Genomic DNA, 19,958 nt, shown 5'->3' with positions numbered 1-19,958 from the left:
GCGATGCTGTGTATTCACCTTTTCTCAAGTTCATGTCAGTCGCAGGGCCGGGTGAGTTGAGCATTTATTTGGCACCAGAGCACATCAGGACCTCTCGGATTACAGCCCCTGAAGTCTTCAGGCCACACACCCACACCTGTTCATGTCCTTAAAGACACACACTGAGTATGCTGGAGGAGGGGGGTGGGGAGACCTGTATTCCAATGCTGCACCTGTGTTTAAACTCACAAGCATGATGGCTTGAATAGGGTTGGTCTGTCCATAAGGTGCTGATTGGGTTGGCAGATGGTCCAGGAAGTCAGGCGTATGGAATATGGATGCATAACAGAGAGTTTGGAGAGTTCTGGTTCTTGCCCTTGTGATTTGGTGCAGACGCACCCCACCCCCAGCATCCTTAAACACGCAGCACCCCTATAGATAGACTGTGACTCTGCCCCTTAGCTGTTTTGCAGATGGCTTTGCAGCTTTCCCCTGGATCACTTTGCTGCAGATTCACCAGATTCCTTGGCAGGGGATCTAGGTGGGACCTAAGAAAGGGAAGATCTCCTCTTTTAGATAAAGACCACTCTACTGCATTAGGCAGAGAACGCTGTATTGTAAATAGACTTGCATACATCATAGGTACAACATCTGTCTTATACTAATGCTGTTAATCAGAATGAGCTTTTATTGCCAAACTAAGTCGAAAATAAAATATGCATAAAATAAAGTAAATAGAATATACACTGTGTTCCAAATTATTATGCAAGTGACGTATCAGTGGGATTTCAGTACAATAAACATTCAGATTTTAGTTTTTCAAAGAAAGTGTTTGTTTGTTTTATTTTCTGTATCTTTTTAGATAACTGGTATCAATCTCAGAAGGGTTTGTTAAATAGTTTGCCAGGCCTACTTAGGTAAATGGAAACCCTACTTAAGGATGTTGTTCCACATTATTAAGCAAGTCACAGTTCTCATGCAATATGGGGAGGAAGAAAGATCTTTCTGAAGATGAAAATCATGAAATGGTGCAATGTTGTGCAAAAGCATGAAAACAACTAATATTGTGTGAAAAGTGAATGGAGATATGGAACTATCATAAGATTTGTGAGTGATTTAGAGTACAGCAGAACTCGGTCAGATAAAGGCTTAAAGTTTCTGTCAAACAAGTTAATTGTATTAAAAGGACAGCTGTAAAAAAAAAAAAAAAAAAAAAAAAAAAAAAAAGCCACTGTTGAGCAGTTCAAGGTGGTTAGAGGTGGCTGGAATGCAACTTTTATGCACAACTGCCAGCCAGCATGGAGAGAGGTTCTTCAGACTCCAGAGACACCAGGAGCTTCAAATACCTGTTTGCTGCTCAACAGTGGCTTTTTTTTTTTATTTTATTTTTTTTATAGCTGTCCTTTTAATACGACTAATTTTTTTGACAGAAACTTTCCTTAAAAGTTCTGCTGTGCTCTAAGTCACTCACAAATCTTATGATAGTTTGATAATTTACATTCACTTTTCGCACAATATTAGTTGTTTTCATGCCTTTTACATAACATTGCACTATTTCATGCTTTTCATCTTCAGAAAGATCTTTCTTCCTCCCCATATTGCATGAGAACTGTGACTTGCTTCATAATGTGGAACAACCTCTTTAAGTAGGGTTTCCATTTACCTATAGACCTGGCAAACTGTTTTGTCTTTTGATAACAATTATCTAAAAAGATATGGAGAAATAAAACAAACAAACACTTTCTTTGAAAAACTAAAATCTGAATGTTTAAGGCCTTTGCACACTGAGTCTGCACAATTCGCGTCTGAAATTTTCGCACGTTAAAAAATAAATACGACCTCACGTTATGTCAGTCACATTTACACACTGCCTCCGAAACTGTAAAAAAATTCGGATCAGGTTCGTTTTTCTGCGTTTTTCGCATCCGTGGCACACATTTTGAGAGATGTTTTGACAATTCAGAGCCACCGTACAAGCTAAAATCCCGAACGCCGTCTGACAAGTTGATCCACGTTGTCTACAGCACAAAGCAGTAGCACTGTATGACAAACAAAGTGCGGAATACAAAGACCGAATATAAAGACAGATTTTGCCAGTATCACTAGCAAAGCATCATGTTTCAACAATGTTTCAACTGTTTTTCTCTATACAATAAAAGTCAGTGGGATCCAAAACAACACTGGACCTCATTGACTTTTATTGTATAAATAATTATAAAAAAAAAAAAAAAAAAAAAAAAAATTAATGTAAAAATAATTAAATTAAATAAATAAATAAAATTCAAAAATAAAAATAAATAAATTAAATAATTCATTCAATCATTAAATAAATAAATTCAGAACATAACAACAACAGTATCTCAAAGGGCTTATCAGTTTGGCTCAAACAGGAATCAATACACTACCGTTCAAAAGATTGGGGTCGGTATGATGTTTTTGAAAGAAGTCGAGTCAGCAGCCTTGATTGGTCTATAGAGTATTGTTTAAAGACATACAGGACTGATCATTTAATTTGTCAGTAGAAAGGCAAACATTGAAAAGATTTTTTCAGTTTATAATCAGGGGCTAAATTGGATCGGAATGTTTTGGAAATTGCTTTAGATCCAGTACATACATTTCATCTCCAAGTGTATTGGTCCAAACAAATTTCCATAGAATATCAATTTGCCCCATACCTCATACACCAAATATGCTCTGTGGCCTCTCAAATACAGTGAAATCACAAAATAAAATAACCCCCAGTTATGATAAGTATAAGCTGATACGTAGTAACAATTTTCAGTTTATCCATATATGTGTGCGTTTCATTTCTGAACTTAACAAAACTGCCAACATACACTGCCATTCAAAAGTCTGTAAGATCTTTTAATGTGAAGTCTCTTATGCTCAACAAGGTTGCATTTATTTGATCAAAATACAATAAAAAGAGTAATATTGTGAAATATTATTACAATTCAAAATAACTGTTTTCTATTCTAATATATTTTTAAATGTATTTTATTCCTATGATGGCAAAGCAATATTCCAGTCTTCAGTGTCACATGATCCTTTAGAAATCATTCTAATATGCTGATTTGGTGCTCAAGAATAATTTCTTATTATTATCAATGTTGAAAACAGTTGTGCTGCTTAATAATTTTGTGGAAACCGTTATATATTTTTTTTAGGATTCTTTGATGAACAGAACGTTTAAAACAAAACATTTTGTTACATTAAAATCGTCTTTATGGTCACATTTGATCAGTTGAATGCATCCTTGCTGAATAAAAGTATACATTTCTTTAAAAAATGGGGTAATTGTGGGTAATGTTATATTAGGCTTATTTGTTTTTATCAAATGTTGGTTTGGCATCTGGATTATGTTACTAGGCGCTCCCACTGCTTTACTGTCAGAGTAACAGAGTTCCCCTTGTCATTCTTCAGTTTTAGTTTGCTGTTTGACAGCCCACATTAATTATAACTCAAGCCCAAATATTATTATTCCTGCTAGCTGGGCATTCTGAACCTGATGAATGAAATATAAAAAAATAAACTTCCATGCCGTGACTGTGTTAAAGAATTGTTACTTTTATGATGGTGTTCATCAGATCCATGGCAACCATCAGCTAGGATTAATGTGATACGTGAGCTGGCACACAAGAAAAGCACCAGGTAGGAAACAAATGAGACAGAAATCAATATATTCATCCTGAGAGAGAATGAGGATGTACAGAGATTCATTGTGGCTTCTAATGACATAAGTGTCTCCACTCTTCTTCCTTTCCTCTACTGACAGTTTTGAGATAATTTAGCTGTTGTTACATCAATAAAATTTATTTAAACATTTACTTGTTTATGACTTGACATGATGGCCCGGTTTCACAGACAGGGCTTAGCCTAAGCCAGGATTAGGCCTTAGATCAATTAGGATATTTAAGCTTTTATAAATGTTCACTAGAAAAAAACATAACTGGTGTGCATCTTGAGACAAAACAAGATGTTACTTTCAGTTACAACAGCTCAAACATGCATTTTAGTCTAGGACTATCTTAAGCCTTGTCTGTGAAACCGGGGGGATATGTCTTTCAGTTACATTTCTTTTTCAGGGACTTAAGGAAGTTCTTTTTAAATGTTTATTTTTTTGTATCTGTTCCTATTTTTTCTGTTTTATTTGTAGCAATTTTATTTTATAATTCATATATTTAGCTATTGATAACTATTTTAGCTAACAATATTATTGATCAGTGTGTAAGTAAAGTGTGTAATTTTTAATGTTAAAAAAATTCCTTTCCCATTTTAATTATGGGATTAATATGGGATGTAATTCCCTCAAAAAGTGTAAAATATAACGGTTATGTTCAGTTTTTATTGTCATTGTGTTTGGTTTTCCATGCCTGCTTGTCTGTATTCCTAGTTAGTCTCCTTGGTTGTTAATTAGCTCTACATCAATAACATGGAGACTGAACTGCAATCTTTGCTGGCTTTGTTGTCATTTTTAGCAGGCATTGTGCAGTTAAACTCTTAATTTTTTAATACTGCAGCTACCTACATGCACAAGAGGCAGCTGTTTACACTTGTACGCACATGCCCAGTGTCCATGAACAGTCATGTGACATGCGTTTTTGGTTGTGTAGTGTAGACGGAGATCGTTTCTGAAACGCTGTGGAAACTCCAGTGTAGACAAGGATCATTTTAATTTTAAAACGCTGTTTTAAAAACGAAAATGCACTAGTGTAAAAAGAATCATACTACCCAAAAGAAACACACCCCTCCCTTCATTGCTCCGCCCCCAAAATAACAAACACACTATGCAACACAGGCAACCACTAACAGCTGCCGCATCAGACAGCACAAGTATGGATGAATCAGATGCGATTCAACAACAACAACAGCAGCATACAATAGCAGAAGCAATGTTACTAATGTATCCAGCAGAAACAAAGCAACCTCTGCGTCCGTTTTCAGGCCCTCCTGCTCTCTAACGGCTCTCCAGTGCTGGAAAGCTTTATACAATATTAACGGGGGTTCTAGCTCTTGCCTGATCGTAACCCTTCTTCTTCCAATTATATTCCTCTGACCATTTCCTTTTTAGTAATATGTCAGCCATCTCTCTTTTCACAGTCTTTTTGCAAATGCCCCGTTTCCTCACTCTCTCTCCTCCCCCATCATAAGTGGATATGTCCCCTATTGCTGAATGGCTACAAGAGTTTTTTGTGCTCAATGGATCACTCCGATCCACTTTGTTTTTTTTCTTATTTACACAGCCAGAACTATGTAGAAACACAATATTTTTTCAACACACACACAGAACAGACATCTAGCAAATAATCACAAAATTGTTTGTTTAGGTGTTGATTTAAATTTTCAACAGCATTTCTCAGAAATCACTTACCGCACATTGTGTTATGATCTTGGGACTACTTTTCGTTAAAGTATCTGGAGTGTTTTTACTTTTAAACATAAGTTTAATACATTGTTTTTGTTTTGGCAGGAAGATGAGGTGGTGCTGCAGTGTGTCGCCGCCATTCAGAAGGAGAATCGCAAATTCTGCCTTTCAGCAGAGGGACTTGGCAACCGCCTGTGTTATCTAGAGCCCACATCAGAGGCGAAGGTAAAGCTCCATGTGTTCTGAGAAACTAATCACTGCTTCAATATGTTTGAATCTCACCACACAAACCACAATGCAGTTTGAAGCAAAACAATTTATGAAAAACAGCTTTAATTTAATGGTTAGACAACTACAATATACAAGTGCATAATTTTAGAATTACACAATCTGATATGCTTTATGTATGCTGATTAAGAAATACTTTAAATAATATAGGGCGATGTAAACATGTTCGAAGACATTTGCCTTTGATATGTTGTCCTCTAGCAATACATCAAATTAATGGAAAGAGATTCATGTAGTTGAAAACCATGGCAACAGCAATTGATCCTAGTGCTCTGCACCATATTTTCTATGCATCAGGAGGCAAGGCAGTAGAAGATGTGTGGGCATCTCTATGGTTATGTGCAGTGTCTACTGAGCCTGACCTTGTTCATATATTGAAAAAAAGAAGGTGGAGGATGATGATCTTTCCATTATCATATAAAGTATTGGTCTTCTTCATGCATATCAATAGATGAATCCTTATGGGTTCACTTGAAATGGATGAAATGGATAACTCTTAGTGACACTGAGACATCTGCTATAATTGCCTGAGTGACAAAGAAGATAAAACTGTCAGTCTTTACCATCATGCTTTACAGTTACCCTGGTCTATACATACATATACACATATATATCTCACATACACATACATATATACATATATGTTTAAAACCATAAACGGAAACGTATTTTATGTCAATACATACATAGAGATTTTGGATCATATATATGGGTAATATTCAAGGTCATTAAAATTTTATTCTCAAGTCTCATGTGTGGAGTTATATACAGTCAAACCAAAATTTATTCAGACACCTTGAACATTTCATTCATTAATGCAGTTTATTCACTATAGTATAATGGTGATAAAATATGACAAGATCTCAGTGTTATAAAAAATTTATTATGTCAGATAACACTTAAGCAAAACATGGTCAGGTCAAAGTGTCTGAATGATTTTTGGTTCCAAATTTTTATCAATGTTACTGGTAGTCCACTGTATGAAGAATTTTTGGGTATAATATGTCACAGTTTACTTTATTTTGCGATCCTCTCTTACATAAATGAACTATAGTGTCCTGCACCCACTAGTAAAAATATATCAAAAATATAAAAAAATGTCTGAATAATTTTTGGTTTGACTGTATATATATATATATATATATATATATATAATACACATTTAGCATTACAAATACAAATATTTTTGCATATTTGCGGGCCTCCAGAGACTGTAATTAATGGGAGACACTGTATATACACACACTAATTCATACATACAATATATTTGTATATAACTGTAATAATTTATATATACATATATAATTAAACATAATATATTATTAAAAATAATATAATCATATTTTATAAATATTATTACATTATTGTTTTTTATATAAATAATTAAAAAATAAAATAAAAATAGATTTTCAACCTGACCGAATAGAGATATAATACCTACATAGTATTTTCTCTTTGTTGTTTATGGCTACAGATGACTTTCCTCAGAGGCATCTGTCACTCTACTTAGCACATTCTCCATATCATATTAAGACCCTAGAGGTCACAGGTCACCATAATTCATGGCTTATTTCTCCATGCAGTGTAGGAAAGGGTTTATAAAGTATACATTCAGTAAGACTGTACATAATTCAGACTGTAGTTATCAGAAGGTGACAGAATGTTCACTTTCTCTGGATAGCTGAACCAGACAGTCAAGGCGCTTTAAATAGCAGCCTGATAAACAGATGCAGGGTGGGAGAAGACTTCTCTAGACCAAGGGTGGAGCTCACCACTTGCCCATGTAAATCCTTGCTGACCTCTCAAGCTAATCCTAATAAACACATATCGAAAACAAAACATCTATTTAGGCCTAATGAAAGACTTGTAAACATAGCCACTCTACCAATTATATGACTTTATCCATAATGAAAAGTAAACAAAAACACCCACACTATCTCTTTTTCCTTCCACAGTATTTTCCTCCTGACCTATGCATCTGTAACTTTGTGCTGGAGCAGTCGCTCTCAGTGCGGGCTCTACAGGAGATGCTCGCCGGGCAGACCGGTGAAGGAGTAAGTAAACAGATAACAGTGATTACAGGGTTACTATACTGAATATACAGTTTTATTGTAAGAATCCTTTAAAAACTTTTACTTTTGAGTACATTTACCATGTCATTAGGAAAGTATAATGGTGCTGCAAATGAATCCTGAAGGTAAATTAAAGTATAATTTGTGAGGCTCCATTGACATTGATGAGCAAATGCTAAATTTAGTGACGGGATAACCACTAATTAATAAAATATCCTATGCATTTTGATGTAGACAATAAGTCATGTGTTTTAAAAGAAACGGAAAAGAAAGTCATACTCTTGGCAGAATTACTTTTCATTGAACTGTCATGGAAAGTTACAGTAGCTGGGAAATTATATACACTACCAATCAAAAATCTGGGGTCAGTAAGATTTTTTTTAAGCGATTAATATTTTAGTCTTTGATTAAAGATTACGAGTTCACATGAATTAAAAAAATAATAATGTGCACAGATAAATAATTTATAATAAACTGCAACATTCTGTAAAAAAAATAATAACTGTCGATATTTGTTTAACATTGGCTTTAAGCAGCACAAATGTTTTCAACATTGATTGTTTATTGACCACCAAATCAGGATATTAGAATGATTTCTTAAGGATCATGTGACTTTGAAGACTGGAGTAATGATGCTTAAAATTCAGCTTTGACATCACAGGAATAAATTACATTTTAAAATATATTAACATAGAAAACAGTTATTTTTAATTGTACTAATATTTCATAATATTACTGTTTTCTCTATATTTTTTAACAAATAAATGCAGCCTGAGCATAAGAAAAAATCTTACCGACCCCAAACTTGAGTTTTTATTGGCAAAACAATCCCATTAGCTGTAGTTCTGTAGTTCTGTGCGACCTAGGGTAAGTAATCATGAGTGATGACATTGATATTGTGTAGTACTGAACACAGACAAATCACAACTACAATTCACACTGGCAGGTTTTATTTGGAGAGTTTTATGAATTGGTCCTCAGTCCTCCGATGCCAGAAATTACTTTACGTTTTCAATATGATAGTAATGCAAATCCATTATCCCTTAATCATTTAAACACCTACTTACTAACAAATGCAGGTGAGGTATGTAGTGTCATAAATGGATAAAATACTGCCATCCTTTAAATGCGTAGTGTCGTACCTCACCTTCTGCTTTGCATAGACTAATTACATCGCTCCACATGTCAATTCTGCTTTCAATAGAAATTGAAATTAATGTTTTTTTTTATTATTTTTGCATTTATATATTTATTTTAATAGAATGACTTCACAAATATACATTTTATTTAAGTTATTTTAAGCTATTTAGTTGTTTTTGCTTATGGGTTGCCTCATCATTTGTCAACATTCAGTTCATCATATCCAGTATCCAAACGATATAAATATTTGAATTCTGACTTTTAGAAAAAAAAAGAAAAAAAAAACAGTAGCAAGAGTGGGTATAATTAATTAATTTGGTTTTTGGTGAGACATAATGAACTGAATGTGCTGAAGTGGCGAGGGTTTTCCAACTGCCTTCTTTAATCATATCTGTATCTTTGTTCATCATTGCAAGAATCCTGATCATGAGCAATGGGTATGTTCACAATTTGTTGACCAACGAGTATGCATGAATGTCAATCCAAATTATGTAAAAAAAAAAAAAAAAAAAAAATGTTTAACTTGCATTATTACACCTACTGCTCCTTTTAAGCATTCCAACCATGTGTAATTAACTGACTTTTAAGTGTGATTTAACTCATGACATAACCCTACTAAAACACTTCACAGTGCTAACCTTGTCAGAGAATCAGGATCTATCACCTTTATCTCAGACTCGTCTTCTCCTTTCCATTTCTATGTTATAATTGAGAGTGTAAAATGTTTCTGTAGCCCAAAGAACATACATAAACTTGTCAAACCTAGAAGTTAGTAGCCCTGAATTATGCAAATCCCAAAATAAAATCTACTGGCTAAGCATGTTCTGCACAGGGCCATTTGAATGCTTTACTCGCCCTCCCTTCAGCACAAAATGGCATGCCTAATATTTTATTTCATGTTTATTGTTTTTTTACTGCAGCATTTTGAAATGAGATTGTCACAGCATATATTTTATTGTCTATCTGTGCTAACATTAATGTCTAAGAGAGAGTGAGTTCTGTTGGAGAACCATTGTGCCTTTGAGTTTCTACATAAAATACTTCACTATATAGATCCATATCATGTCATTTATGTAATGAACTTAGTGTTTGATACACCTGTTGTGAAGAAACAAATGCATTTTAATGCCTTTTTTTTGTGTTGATTATTTGTAGTTTGAGATGTGAACTTTGTTTCTTCTTGCATTTGGGCTCTAACACTGTCAAATTTCAGGAGTACCAATGACGAGGAAATGATCTGGAATGCTGATTCCAGAATTAATGTTTCTTGACACATGAATATGCCATGACTATTCAGTCTTTTTATTCATGTTTTGCTTCTTTTTCAGCCCAAAAATAGTATATTATGCTACTTAAAGGGTTAGTTCACCCAAAAATGAAAATTCTGTCATTAATTACTCACCCTCATGTCGTTCCACACTCGTAAGACCTTCGATCATCTTCAGAACACAAATTAAGTTATTTTTGATGAAATCCAAGAGGTATATGACTCGTCCATAGACAGCAATTCATCCGACACTTTCAAGGTCCAGAAAGGTACTAAAGACATCGTCAAAACAGTCGACGTGACTGCAGTAGTTCAACCTTAATTTTATGAAGCAACGAGAATACTTTTTGTGCGCAAAAACAAAACAAAAATAATGACTTTATTCAACAATATCTTCTCTACCCTGTCATTATCCTGTCAATATGCACAGTAAGCACAGTGAAGGCTTCCGTGTTTATGTCTGAATGCCGGCTCAGTATTGGCCAAAGCTGATCACGTGAGCAGCATGAAGCATGCGTGTGATGCTGATGCAGGAGCCGGCCAGCGTTATGACGTAGAATCTGGAAGCGCTGAACGTAAACAACGTATGAGAATGACACTGAAGAGAAGATATTGTTGAATAAAGTTGTTATTTTTGTTTTGTTTTTGCCCACAAAAAGTATTCTCGTCACTTCATAAAATTAAGGTTGAACTACTGCAGTCACGTCGACTGTTTTAACGATGTCTTTAGTACCTTTCTGGACCTTGAAAGTGTCAGTTAAATTGCTGTCTATGGACGAGTCATATACCTCTCGGATTTCATCAAAAATATCTTAATTTGTGTTCCGAAGATGAACGAAGGTTTTACGGGTGTGGAACGACATGAGGGTGAGTAATTAATGACAGAGTTTTCATTTTTGTGTGAACTAACCCTTTAATACTACTCTACCGTTCAAAGTTTAAAGGATGCATTAAACTGATCAAAATGACATTAAAGACCTTTAAAAAATCTATTTAAAATAAATGCTGTTCTTTTGAACATTCTATTCATCAAAAAGTTCTGAAAAAAATCCACAAAAATATTAAGCAGCAATTTGCAACATTGATAATAATAAGAAATGTTTTATGAGCACCAAATTAGCATATTAGAATGATTTATGAAGGATCATGTGAGACTGTAGACTGGAGTAATGATGCTGAAAATTCAGCTTTGCCGTCAGGAATAAATTACATTTTAAAATGTATTCAAATAGAAATCAGTTGTTTTGAATTGTAATAATATTTATGTATTATTGCTGTATTGTGATCAAATAAATACAGCTTTGGTGAGCATAAAAGTCTTCTTTCAAAAACATTATAAAATCCCACCAACCCTAAACTTTTGAACGGTAGTGTATACTCATATAATAGTGTATATTATTTATCAACAGTCTAGAGATCTTGCCATTTTTAATAAGCTGACAGTGAACACAGTAGTCTGATTTACCAGGAAAAAAAAACAAACAAACTGGAAACTGTTTGGAAGTTGCAGTTTCAGGTTAAGTGTGGCGCTAAACTGTACAATATCACAGAGACTTACAGCAATGGACTGTTGTGTATCATCTGATATTTCAGTAAGACAGCAGGCATACAGCAACAGCTGAGAGTAGGGAACACAAGTTTCAACTTTCCTCTTTGTCAAAGTCAGTAGTTTTTGGACTGCTAGTGAGGGGTTCAAATGGTGTTCAGAACTAAACAGATCATAATCATGATAGATTAGTGAACACAATCACCGGCTGCAGACTAAAACATGAGCTTTACCTGAGGTTCTACATTATACTTATACTTAACTAAAAGAAACATCTTTTTCCCCCAGTGCACTCAGAGACTTATAAGACGGGTAAGTATATTTATTCCTCTATTTCTTGTGGGCCATTTTTACTTTTTCTTTCTAGTTTTTTCCACACCCTCCTCACATTTCCTCATCTACGGTACAACAACGAAATTTTGTTCTCGTTCAAATTTCCATTTAACATCCCTCCGGCATGTTCTTCCCAGTGTCAGTGTTTTCTGTTTCATTGACTCCTAACTTTATTTTAGCAGTGACCATTCTGTCCGCTTCTCTGAACCCTTGCCTTGAGTGTGCTAACAGCATTTTACTCTCTCTTCTGTAGGCAGCACAAGGAGGTGGACATCGGACACTGCTCTACGGTCACGCTATCCTCCTTAGGCATTCCTTCAGTGGAATGGTGAGAATGCGCCACACAAATTGAAGCCAGTGGGGAGATGGATTAGGCAGCCTGTCACAGCTTACAGCTCACACACATCTACTTCATTATCGATGACTCCCAACAGTATTTTGGGGGAGATGGGGATAAGTGAAAATGCTTTAACATCACGAATGACAGGACGGCTTATGTTTAAATGGGATAATTATGTGTTTGTATTGTTGATAAACATTGACTATGAAGCTTGAAGCTTTCTGTAGGCATGTACCCATAATGCATTGCTACAGTGTACGGGAACCTTATTTGTCATGATTTATTAGTAGAATTTACACTTATTTCTTTGTTTTCCCACAGTATCTGACATGTCTGAAAACTTCCAGATCTCTAACAGACAAACTGTCTTTTGATGTTGGCCTAGAAGAGGATTCAATTGGTAACAACATCAGTGTTATTTTAGTATTATTTATGTACTATTATAGTATTTATTTATATTTTGAATTAGCTTTTATTTTTATATTTACATTATTTTATACAACTGGTAACAACATTAGTGTTATTTTACTATTATTTATATACGATTATAGTATTTATTAATATTTTGAATTAGCTTTTAATTTTATATTTACATTTTTTATTTTATTTTTAGTTTGTGTTAGTTTGTCATCTCTATTATTTTTTTCTATTTTTTTTTCAGGTTTTAGTTTTAGTAATTTTAGTACCTTAACTTAAACTTTTTGTTTCATTTTTGTTTCAAAAATTTGTTTCATTTAGCTGCCAATGTTTTTTCATCTGTTTTTATTTTATTTTATTTTTCATTTCGTTTTTCATTTCCATTTTCATTATTTTTATTTAATTTCATTTTATTATAGTATAGTATTTATTTTAGTATTTTATTTTATTTATTTCAATTAACAAAAAGATTTTTAATAGTTTTAGTTATCAATAACATCACTGAATTAACTTAATATATGCAATGCTCTGTATAGGTGTGCTTCAAGGGTTGACACAATTTTATTTTTTTAATGAATCATCCCTTTTCTGGCCTCTTTCTGGCTGTGATTGACATTTGAACTGTAGGTAACAGATGCAGTGCTAGGGCTACTTCCCAAGCTTTGAAAAGAGATCCAAAATTAAACATAGATATCTTACTATTTTTGTGTATTGTGTCACCCAGAATAGGGGAACATGAATATCCGTATCAACATCTAAGTTTGCAAACACCCAAAAGATCTTATGGGCGATCTCAGTTCATCATGGTCAAAGGTTGATTGAATCATTGACAGCTGTAGGACATTGATGAGCTGTTTCTTTATTTACATCTGGTCAATTTCCTTTAACTGATGTTTTGTTCAATCAAAGGGGAAGCTTGTTGGTGGACAATTCACCCAGCATCCAAACAGAGGTCAGAGGGTGAGAAAGTGCGCATTGGTGATGACCTCATCTTGGTCAGCGTGTCCTCTGAGAGGTTCCTGGTGAGTACCTGGTGTGTTTGAAGTTAAAAGAGCAATGCAGCTCTTTCCATACAACACCAAGCCATAGTGACCATGTTTTTCAAGCCCCAGTAAAACACGATATAAAAAATAGTTTATTCAACTCATGCAGTGTTTTCTAAGTCTTCTGAAATCATATGATAGCTTTGTGTGAGCAACAGACAGTCTTGATTTTGTTTTTGGGGTCTACTAGAATAGTTTTTCATGCTTGAATGTTCAAAAGACACATTATTTTTACATATTTGACATTGTTGCAGCACCTCTCTTCCTAGTCTGTCAGTAACGCTCTGTTTAGTCTTATGAAGCCCCTCCTTCCGAAAAGTGCTCTGATTGTTTGGCTGTACCAGTGTGTTGTGATTGGTCAACCTCTTAGAGTGTGTTTCAGAAATGTCACATCCCTTACCATGACCACCTTTTCCAGGGTTCAACTTAACCAAGCCTCACCCCCTTTATTCTGCTTGTGCCTTGAGCGGGAATTATTTAAATGAGAAATATTGTCAGAAACAGTGCTTACTGATATAGATAATAATTCCCTTTGGAATGGACTTTGTGCTTTGTAACTTTGCAGACATTTTTAAGTGAAGTGTGAGTGAGTGAAATGACGTGTGGCCAAGTATGGTGTCCCATACTTGGAATTTGTGCTCTGCATTTCACCCATCCAAGTGAACACACACACCGTGAACACACACCCAGAACAGTGGGCAGCCATTTTTGCTGCAGCCCCTCGGGAGTGATTGGGGGTTAGGTGCCTTGCTCGGGGCACCTCCGTTGTGGGTAATGAGAGTGGAAGAGAACGTTGTTAATTCACTTCCCCACCTACACTTCCTGCCAGTACTGAGATTTGAACCCGCGACCTTCAGGTTGCAAGTCCGACTTTCTAACTATTAGGCCACCATTTTTCATGCTCAAACATTACACACTAAAGAAAGTTAAAAATGTAAAAGAAAGCATAATAGGTCCTCTTTTAAAAAATGGGGTGTTAGTTTTTAATGTTGTTTATTAATGTTTCATTGGCAGTTCCTTATGAACTGCCAGTGTATGAACAATTTTGAGTGATCTATTCTTTTAATTAACTCAGTCAATGTTTAAAAATTCCCTAATTTCCCTGATAAACTTTTACCTTTAAGCAATGCAAATATGTAGTACATAGACTGATAGTCTATAGTAAAAAAAAAGAAAATAAAGAAAAAGTTATTCCATAACTTCTCATTATAATTTCATTTGTGTCTGGTAAGATGGCTTTGGCAGATGTGCTGACAGTTAATATACCTCTTTCATGCAGAGGGAACCCATCAGGTTTAATCAAGTAAGTTGTCATGGTGACGTGCTCAGCCTGCCAACAGAGCATTGAGTTCCCCTAGATGTACAGGAGGAGAATGGATGAGAGAGAGAAAGTGGTTTTACCCCATTTATGGCCCACTTTTGTCTTGTTTCAGACTTATTGGATTATATCTTACCAGCAGGGTGAAAATTATTATTATTATTATTTTTGGGGGGGTGTAAGATTGGTAAGATTTTTAAAATGATTTTGAAAGAAGTGTCTCATGCTCACCAAGGCTGCGTTTATTTGATCAAAAATACAGTAAAGATGGTAATATTGTAAAATATTATTACAATTTAAATTCTTTTCTATTTTCTATTATTTTAATAATTTTTAAAATGTCATTTATTTGTGGTGCTTAAGAAACATTTCTTATAATTAATGTTGAAAACAGTTGTGCTGCTTGATATTTTTGTGAAACGGTGTAATTTTTTTTTTTTACCAAGATTATTTAATAAATAGAAAGTTCAAAAGAACAGCATTTATTTAAAATCTTTGTAGCATTACAGATGTGTTTACTGTCACTTTTTATCAATTTAATGCACCCTTGCTGAATAAAAGTAATGTCAAAAACAGTAGTGTACATTTAAATAAGTATAAACAAGTATACACATTACATAAGACCTTTCAAAATTCCTCAGAAATAGTTCACCCCTGAAAGTCATTATAATTCAGGTACTGCTCTATTTTGTTCAGGTCAGTTGCATTGTTTTTGTTTTAGCTATGGATTAACTAAAAAAGCCTTTAAGTCCCTTGAAAGGGGTTGGGGAGCTGCTCATGCAGAGAGCTAGTGTTCTGGGAAAGGCAGTTGTTTGTATTTTCTAGACAGTAATCTTTTAAAAACAGATTTGTAACTAAGATCCTGACAACACAGACAGGCTGGCAGCATCAAGGCCACATGGCAGTATCTCTTTTCCTGTTCTCTTTTGCTATATATCTTTTTCTCACTGTCTCCCTTGCTCTCACTTCCTTTCTGTTTTTTTTTTTTTTCCGATTCTGCAAGTTTGTTCAAGCACAAACATGCACACATAGTTAGTTTAGTAAAACACTTGCCTCTTTCTCTCTTTTGCAGCACCTCTCCATGTCCAATGGAAGTATTCAAGTGGATGCTTCTTTCATGCAAACACTGTGGAATGTTCAGCCTACCTGCTCCAGAAGCAACGTGGAAGTGGGTGAGTTGAGTTAATTCTGTGTGCTTTCTAAAATCGAAATCTATTACTTTTCTGTCTCGCTTTCCTAGTTGTAAAATCACAGTTGATGTTAGGAATTGTCTCTCTGTTCCCTTGTCTCTGTAGGATTTCTTCTGGGTGGCCAAGTGATGCGCTTGTTCCATGGGCACGACGAGAGCCTCACTATACCAGGATCCGAACAAAGCGAAGAGCAACAGAGGTGAGTCTATGTATCTATGTATCTATCTATCTATCTATCTATGTATTGTAGCAAATTAGCTCAAAGGGGAAATATGAATAATTAATCATAACTCGTTATAATTAATTATAAATATTAGAATCAGTTAATACCATTAACTTGATGTAGCTGAGTTAGTATTACATTCAATTAATCTGTTCGGCCAGCGAACACTCAGTATTGATCGTCTATCAACTCTTCTGAAAGAAGAGTTTTTCTTTGCATGTAGCTGTGATTGTAATCGTTATCAGTGACATTGGTTTATAAGCAGATCAGAATCAACACGCAAGAATGCGCACACAAGTTTCTAATTAACTAAATCACAAACACATAACTAGACTAAACACACACAGACATACAAATCACGCATACATAGTAAATGAGAGAGTGGAAATGAATTTGAACCATAGCATAACAGGGAAAAGGAGCTATGAAAAGAGTCATTTAACGAGCTGGAAGAACCATCAGTTTCTCACTATAAAGCAAAGGGATTCACAACTTAATACTAAATCACCGTTTAGTGTTCAAATGTACGATACTAGCTGTTGAAGAGTGTCCGGATATGCAGTCTCAGGAGAAATTCTTGATGGTTCGGTCCTATGGAGCTGAAGTTGTAATCAATATCTTCTACGTTGAATGAAGAAATGACTACGAACTTGCGCTGTTAATTTGACCCTGTTGTCTGTGTATCTATCTACCTATCTATCTATCTGTCATCTATCTGTCTGTCTGTCGATTGTTCGCTCTATTGATTGATCTGTCTGCCTATCTATCGTGTCTATCTAAAAAACTATATAGACAATTTCAGAAATTGGCGTAATAGGACATATCCATCCATCCATCGTTGTGAGAAAACATGTCTGCTAATCTCTTTATCTCCTTTAGAGTGGTGAACTATGAGACTGGTAAAGGAGGGTCCAAAGCCAGGTCTTTATGGAGATTGGAGCCTCTTCGGATAAGGTAAAATCAAATACACACTTTCTTACCTGCTTGTGTGTACACACACACACACACACACACACACACACACACACACACACACACACACACACACTATTGGTGTATATTGGTGCACCCATCATTATGAGGACATTCCATAGGCATAATGGTTTTTCTACAGTACAAACTGTATATTCTATTTCCTAACCCTGCCCCTAAACCTACCCATCACAGAAAACTTTCTGCATTTTTATATATTTTTTAATAAAAAGCCATTTTAAGCCATTTTTTATTACGAGGACTCAGGAAATGTCCTCATAAACCAGGTTATGTTGTAATACCAGTGTAATACCCATGTCATTATACAAATTTGTGTCCTCATAAATCATATAAACAAGCACACACACACACCCTTTGGGTTGAAACTGCAGTAAATTTTTCATGCCCCAGACTTGTTTCTCCTCCTCTGTCTTTTCCAATTATGCCCAAAAGGGTAGTTCAAAGTCAGGTCAGTGAGCAGTGAGTGTAATCCATGACTTAGACAATCGAAAGGTTTCCTAATCTTCTGCAAAGTCCTATTGATTGATTAAGCATTAAAATTGTTAGCATCTCATATTTGAAATCTTTTTCTTTGAATTATAGCTGGAGTGGGAGCCATATCAGATGGGGTCAGCCCTTCCGCCTGCGCCACCTCTCCACCGGTCACTACCTGGGACAGACAGAAGATAATGGCCTGATACTGCTGGACAGAGAGAAGTCTGACACTACTGCAACTGCCTTCTGTTTCCGGGCAAGCAAGGTTGGAACCATATATTTTAAAGTTGTCCATTGATAGAAGAAGTTAGAAGTTAAGCTCAATTGACAGCATTTGTGGCATAAGACATGTCCTTCCTTTTTTAAAAATAAAGCTAAAATCTTTGTTTCATGACAACATAATGCTTAAAACGAATATAAAAATAATAAGAACAACTTCATAACTCAAATAATACACAAGTTTTAACTGAAGTATTAAGTGCTTTTATAAAATTATAAGCTTCAGATTTCTGTTTTAAATTCTCAAAAGAATATCCTCAGTTACTTCCATTGTAAGTGCCTCACTGAAACCTTTATTTTAGCTTTCAATTTTTGTTTGTGCTAATCAACATTGTGCCACTAATGTAGTCGACAGAGCTAGTAACATTCCCTATATTTATTTGAAAATTAAATAAATGAGACGAATCAATGACTTTCAGAGTTAGGCAGCTTCAGCTATTGGACAAACTGACTTTATTAGATTTTAGCCCTGCTAGTCAGTGCTTAGACTCTTTAATTGCTACATCTGATTCCCAATTACTAATCCTCAGTGCATTATTACTGTATATTGGAATTTCATTATCCTTGCTCTGCTGCAACAAGCAGAGAGGTCACAAACCCAGCTGTCTATTTTATCTCAATAAAGCTTACACATGACCACCTGACAATGAGTTGGCACAGCAATGGCAGGACTTGTGCAATTTGTCTTTTTTCCTTTGCAGGAAAAGATTGACTCCGGCCCAAAGCGTGATATTGATGGTATGGGGGTTGCAGAGATCAAATATGGTGATTCGGTCTGCTTCATCATGCACGTGTCCACGGGCCTGTGGCTGTCCTACCAAGCACCTGACGCAAAATCTTCTCGCCTGGGACCACTGAAGAGAAGGGTGAGAGATAGAGTTCTTGTCCTTTTTTGTCCTAATAGGCTGAAACTATCACCAAGCTCCCTCTCCAGGTCAAGCTTACATGATTACAACGACTTTGAATGACACACACAACTTTTATGACATCATGTGCTGTAAGTTATGATCCTGTTAAAGATTATGGGGCTCACAGGATGGTCTAATGTTGGCTCAAGCCTAACCGCAGTGGCTTCTGTGTAGAGTGTAGGATATATGAGGCCATGGTTTAAATGTGATAATGAGGTAGGCATGGTGACAGTGTGTTTTTGTGGAGTGGTCAGGATTACACGTTCACATGGACTGCACATCTTTCCAGCGTTGTGGTATGCAACTTAACTCCGGGCTAAAGGCCAGAAAAAGCAAGCCACCTTTACGTACAGTCCAGGCAGCCAAAGTCATAACTTTGGTGACACTTGATTCAATTTTCACTTCAAAAATATTGAACCAATATTGAATTTTCTTAGTTTATTAAGTCTGCTGGACAGACTTTGACTTTCCTGTGAGGAGGATGTGCCAAGTTGTAGATAAAGCCCACAGATTGAACTCAAAAACCCTTTTGCATCAATAGCTATGTTTCCATCCACATATTTTTATGTGCATTTTGGGATATTGCATTAAAAAATGCTGGATGGAAACGCCAAGATGCGCATAAATTCTAAAAATGTGGTCAAATGAGTTGGATAAATTTTTTATGCAATACGAAAACACTTTTACCGAATAAATTCCTTGATGCGCATCAAAAAAGACATGTGACTGCTATGGCACTGCATAACTGGACCAACCAGCGGATGGATCTTGTTGCACAGCATC

At 35.3% G+C, this 19,958-nt stretch overlaps 1 protein-coding gene across 8 annotated transcripts in view; it reads left to right on the top strand.

The window, feature by feature from the left end:
* ryr3 (ryanodine receptor 3) overlaps window positions 1–19,958 on the top strand; it is a 101,038-nt gene that overhangs the window by 8,915 nt on the left and 72,165 nt on the right. For 4 of the 8 annotated variants that reach the window (XM_051874136.1, XM_051874137.1, XM_051874135.1 and 1 more), the window contains exons 2-12: window positions 5,450–5,569; window positions 7,588–7,686; window positions 11,946–11,969; window positions 12,244–12,318; window positions 12,652–12,730; window positions 13,657–13,769; window positions 16,181–16,280; window positions 16,404–16,497; window positions 17,401–17,475; window positions 18,097–18,253; window positions 18,969–19,133. In XM_051874136.1, the coding sequence (XP_051730096.1) occupies window positions 5,450–5,569; window positions 7,588–7,686; window positions 11,946–11,969; window positions 12,244–12,318; window positions 12,652–12,730; window positions 13,657–13,769; window positions 16,181–16,280; window positions 16,404–16,497; window positions 17,401–17,475; window positions 18,097–18,253; window positions 18,969–19,133 (1,101 nt within the window). The remainder of the gene's footprint in view (window positions 1–5,449; window positions 5,570–7,587; window positions 7,687–11,945; window positions 11,970–12,243; window positions 12,319–12,651; window positions 12,731–13,656; window positions 13,770–16,180; window positions 16,281–16,403; window positions 16,498–17,400; window positions 17,476–18,096; window positions 18,254–18,968; window positions 19,134–19,958) is intronic. The other 4 variants (XM_051874141.1, XM_051874139.1, XM_051874143.1 and 1 more) reach the window with 1 other exon arrangement.

The sequence above is a fragment of the Ctenopharyngodon idella genome, chromosome 20, assembly GCF_019924925.1.
Source record: "Ctenopharyngodon idella isolate HZGC_01 chromosome 20, HZGC01, whole genome shotgun sequence".
NCBI classification, from domain to species: domain Eukaryota; kingdom Metazoa; phylum Chordata; class Actinopteri; order Cypriniformes; family Xenocyprididae; genus Ctenopharyngodon; species Ctenopharyngodon idella.
Note: the sequence above shows the minus strand (reverse complement) of the source record. Positions and strands in the feature narration are given on the sequence as shown.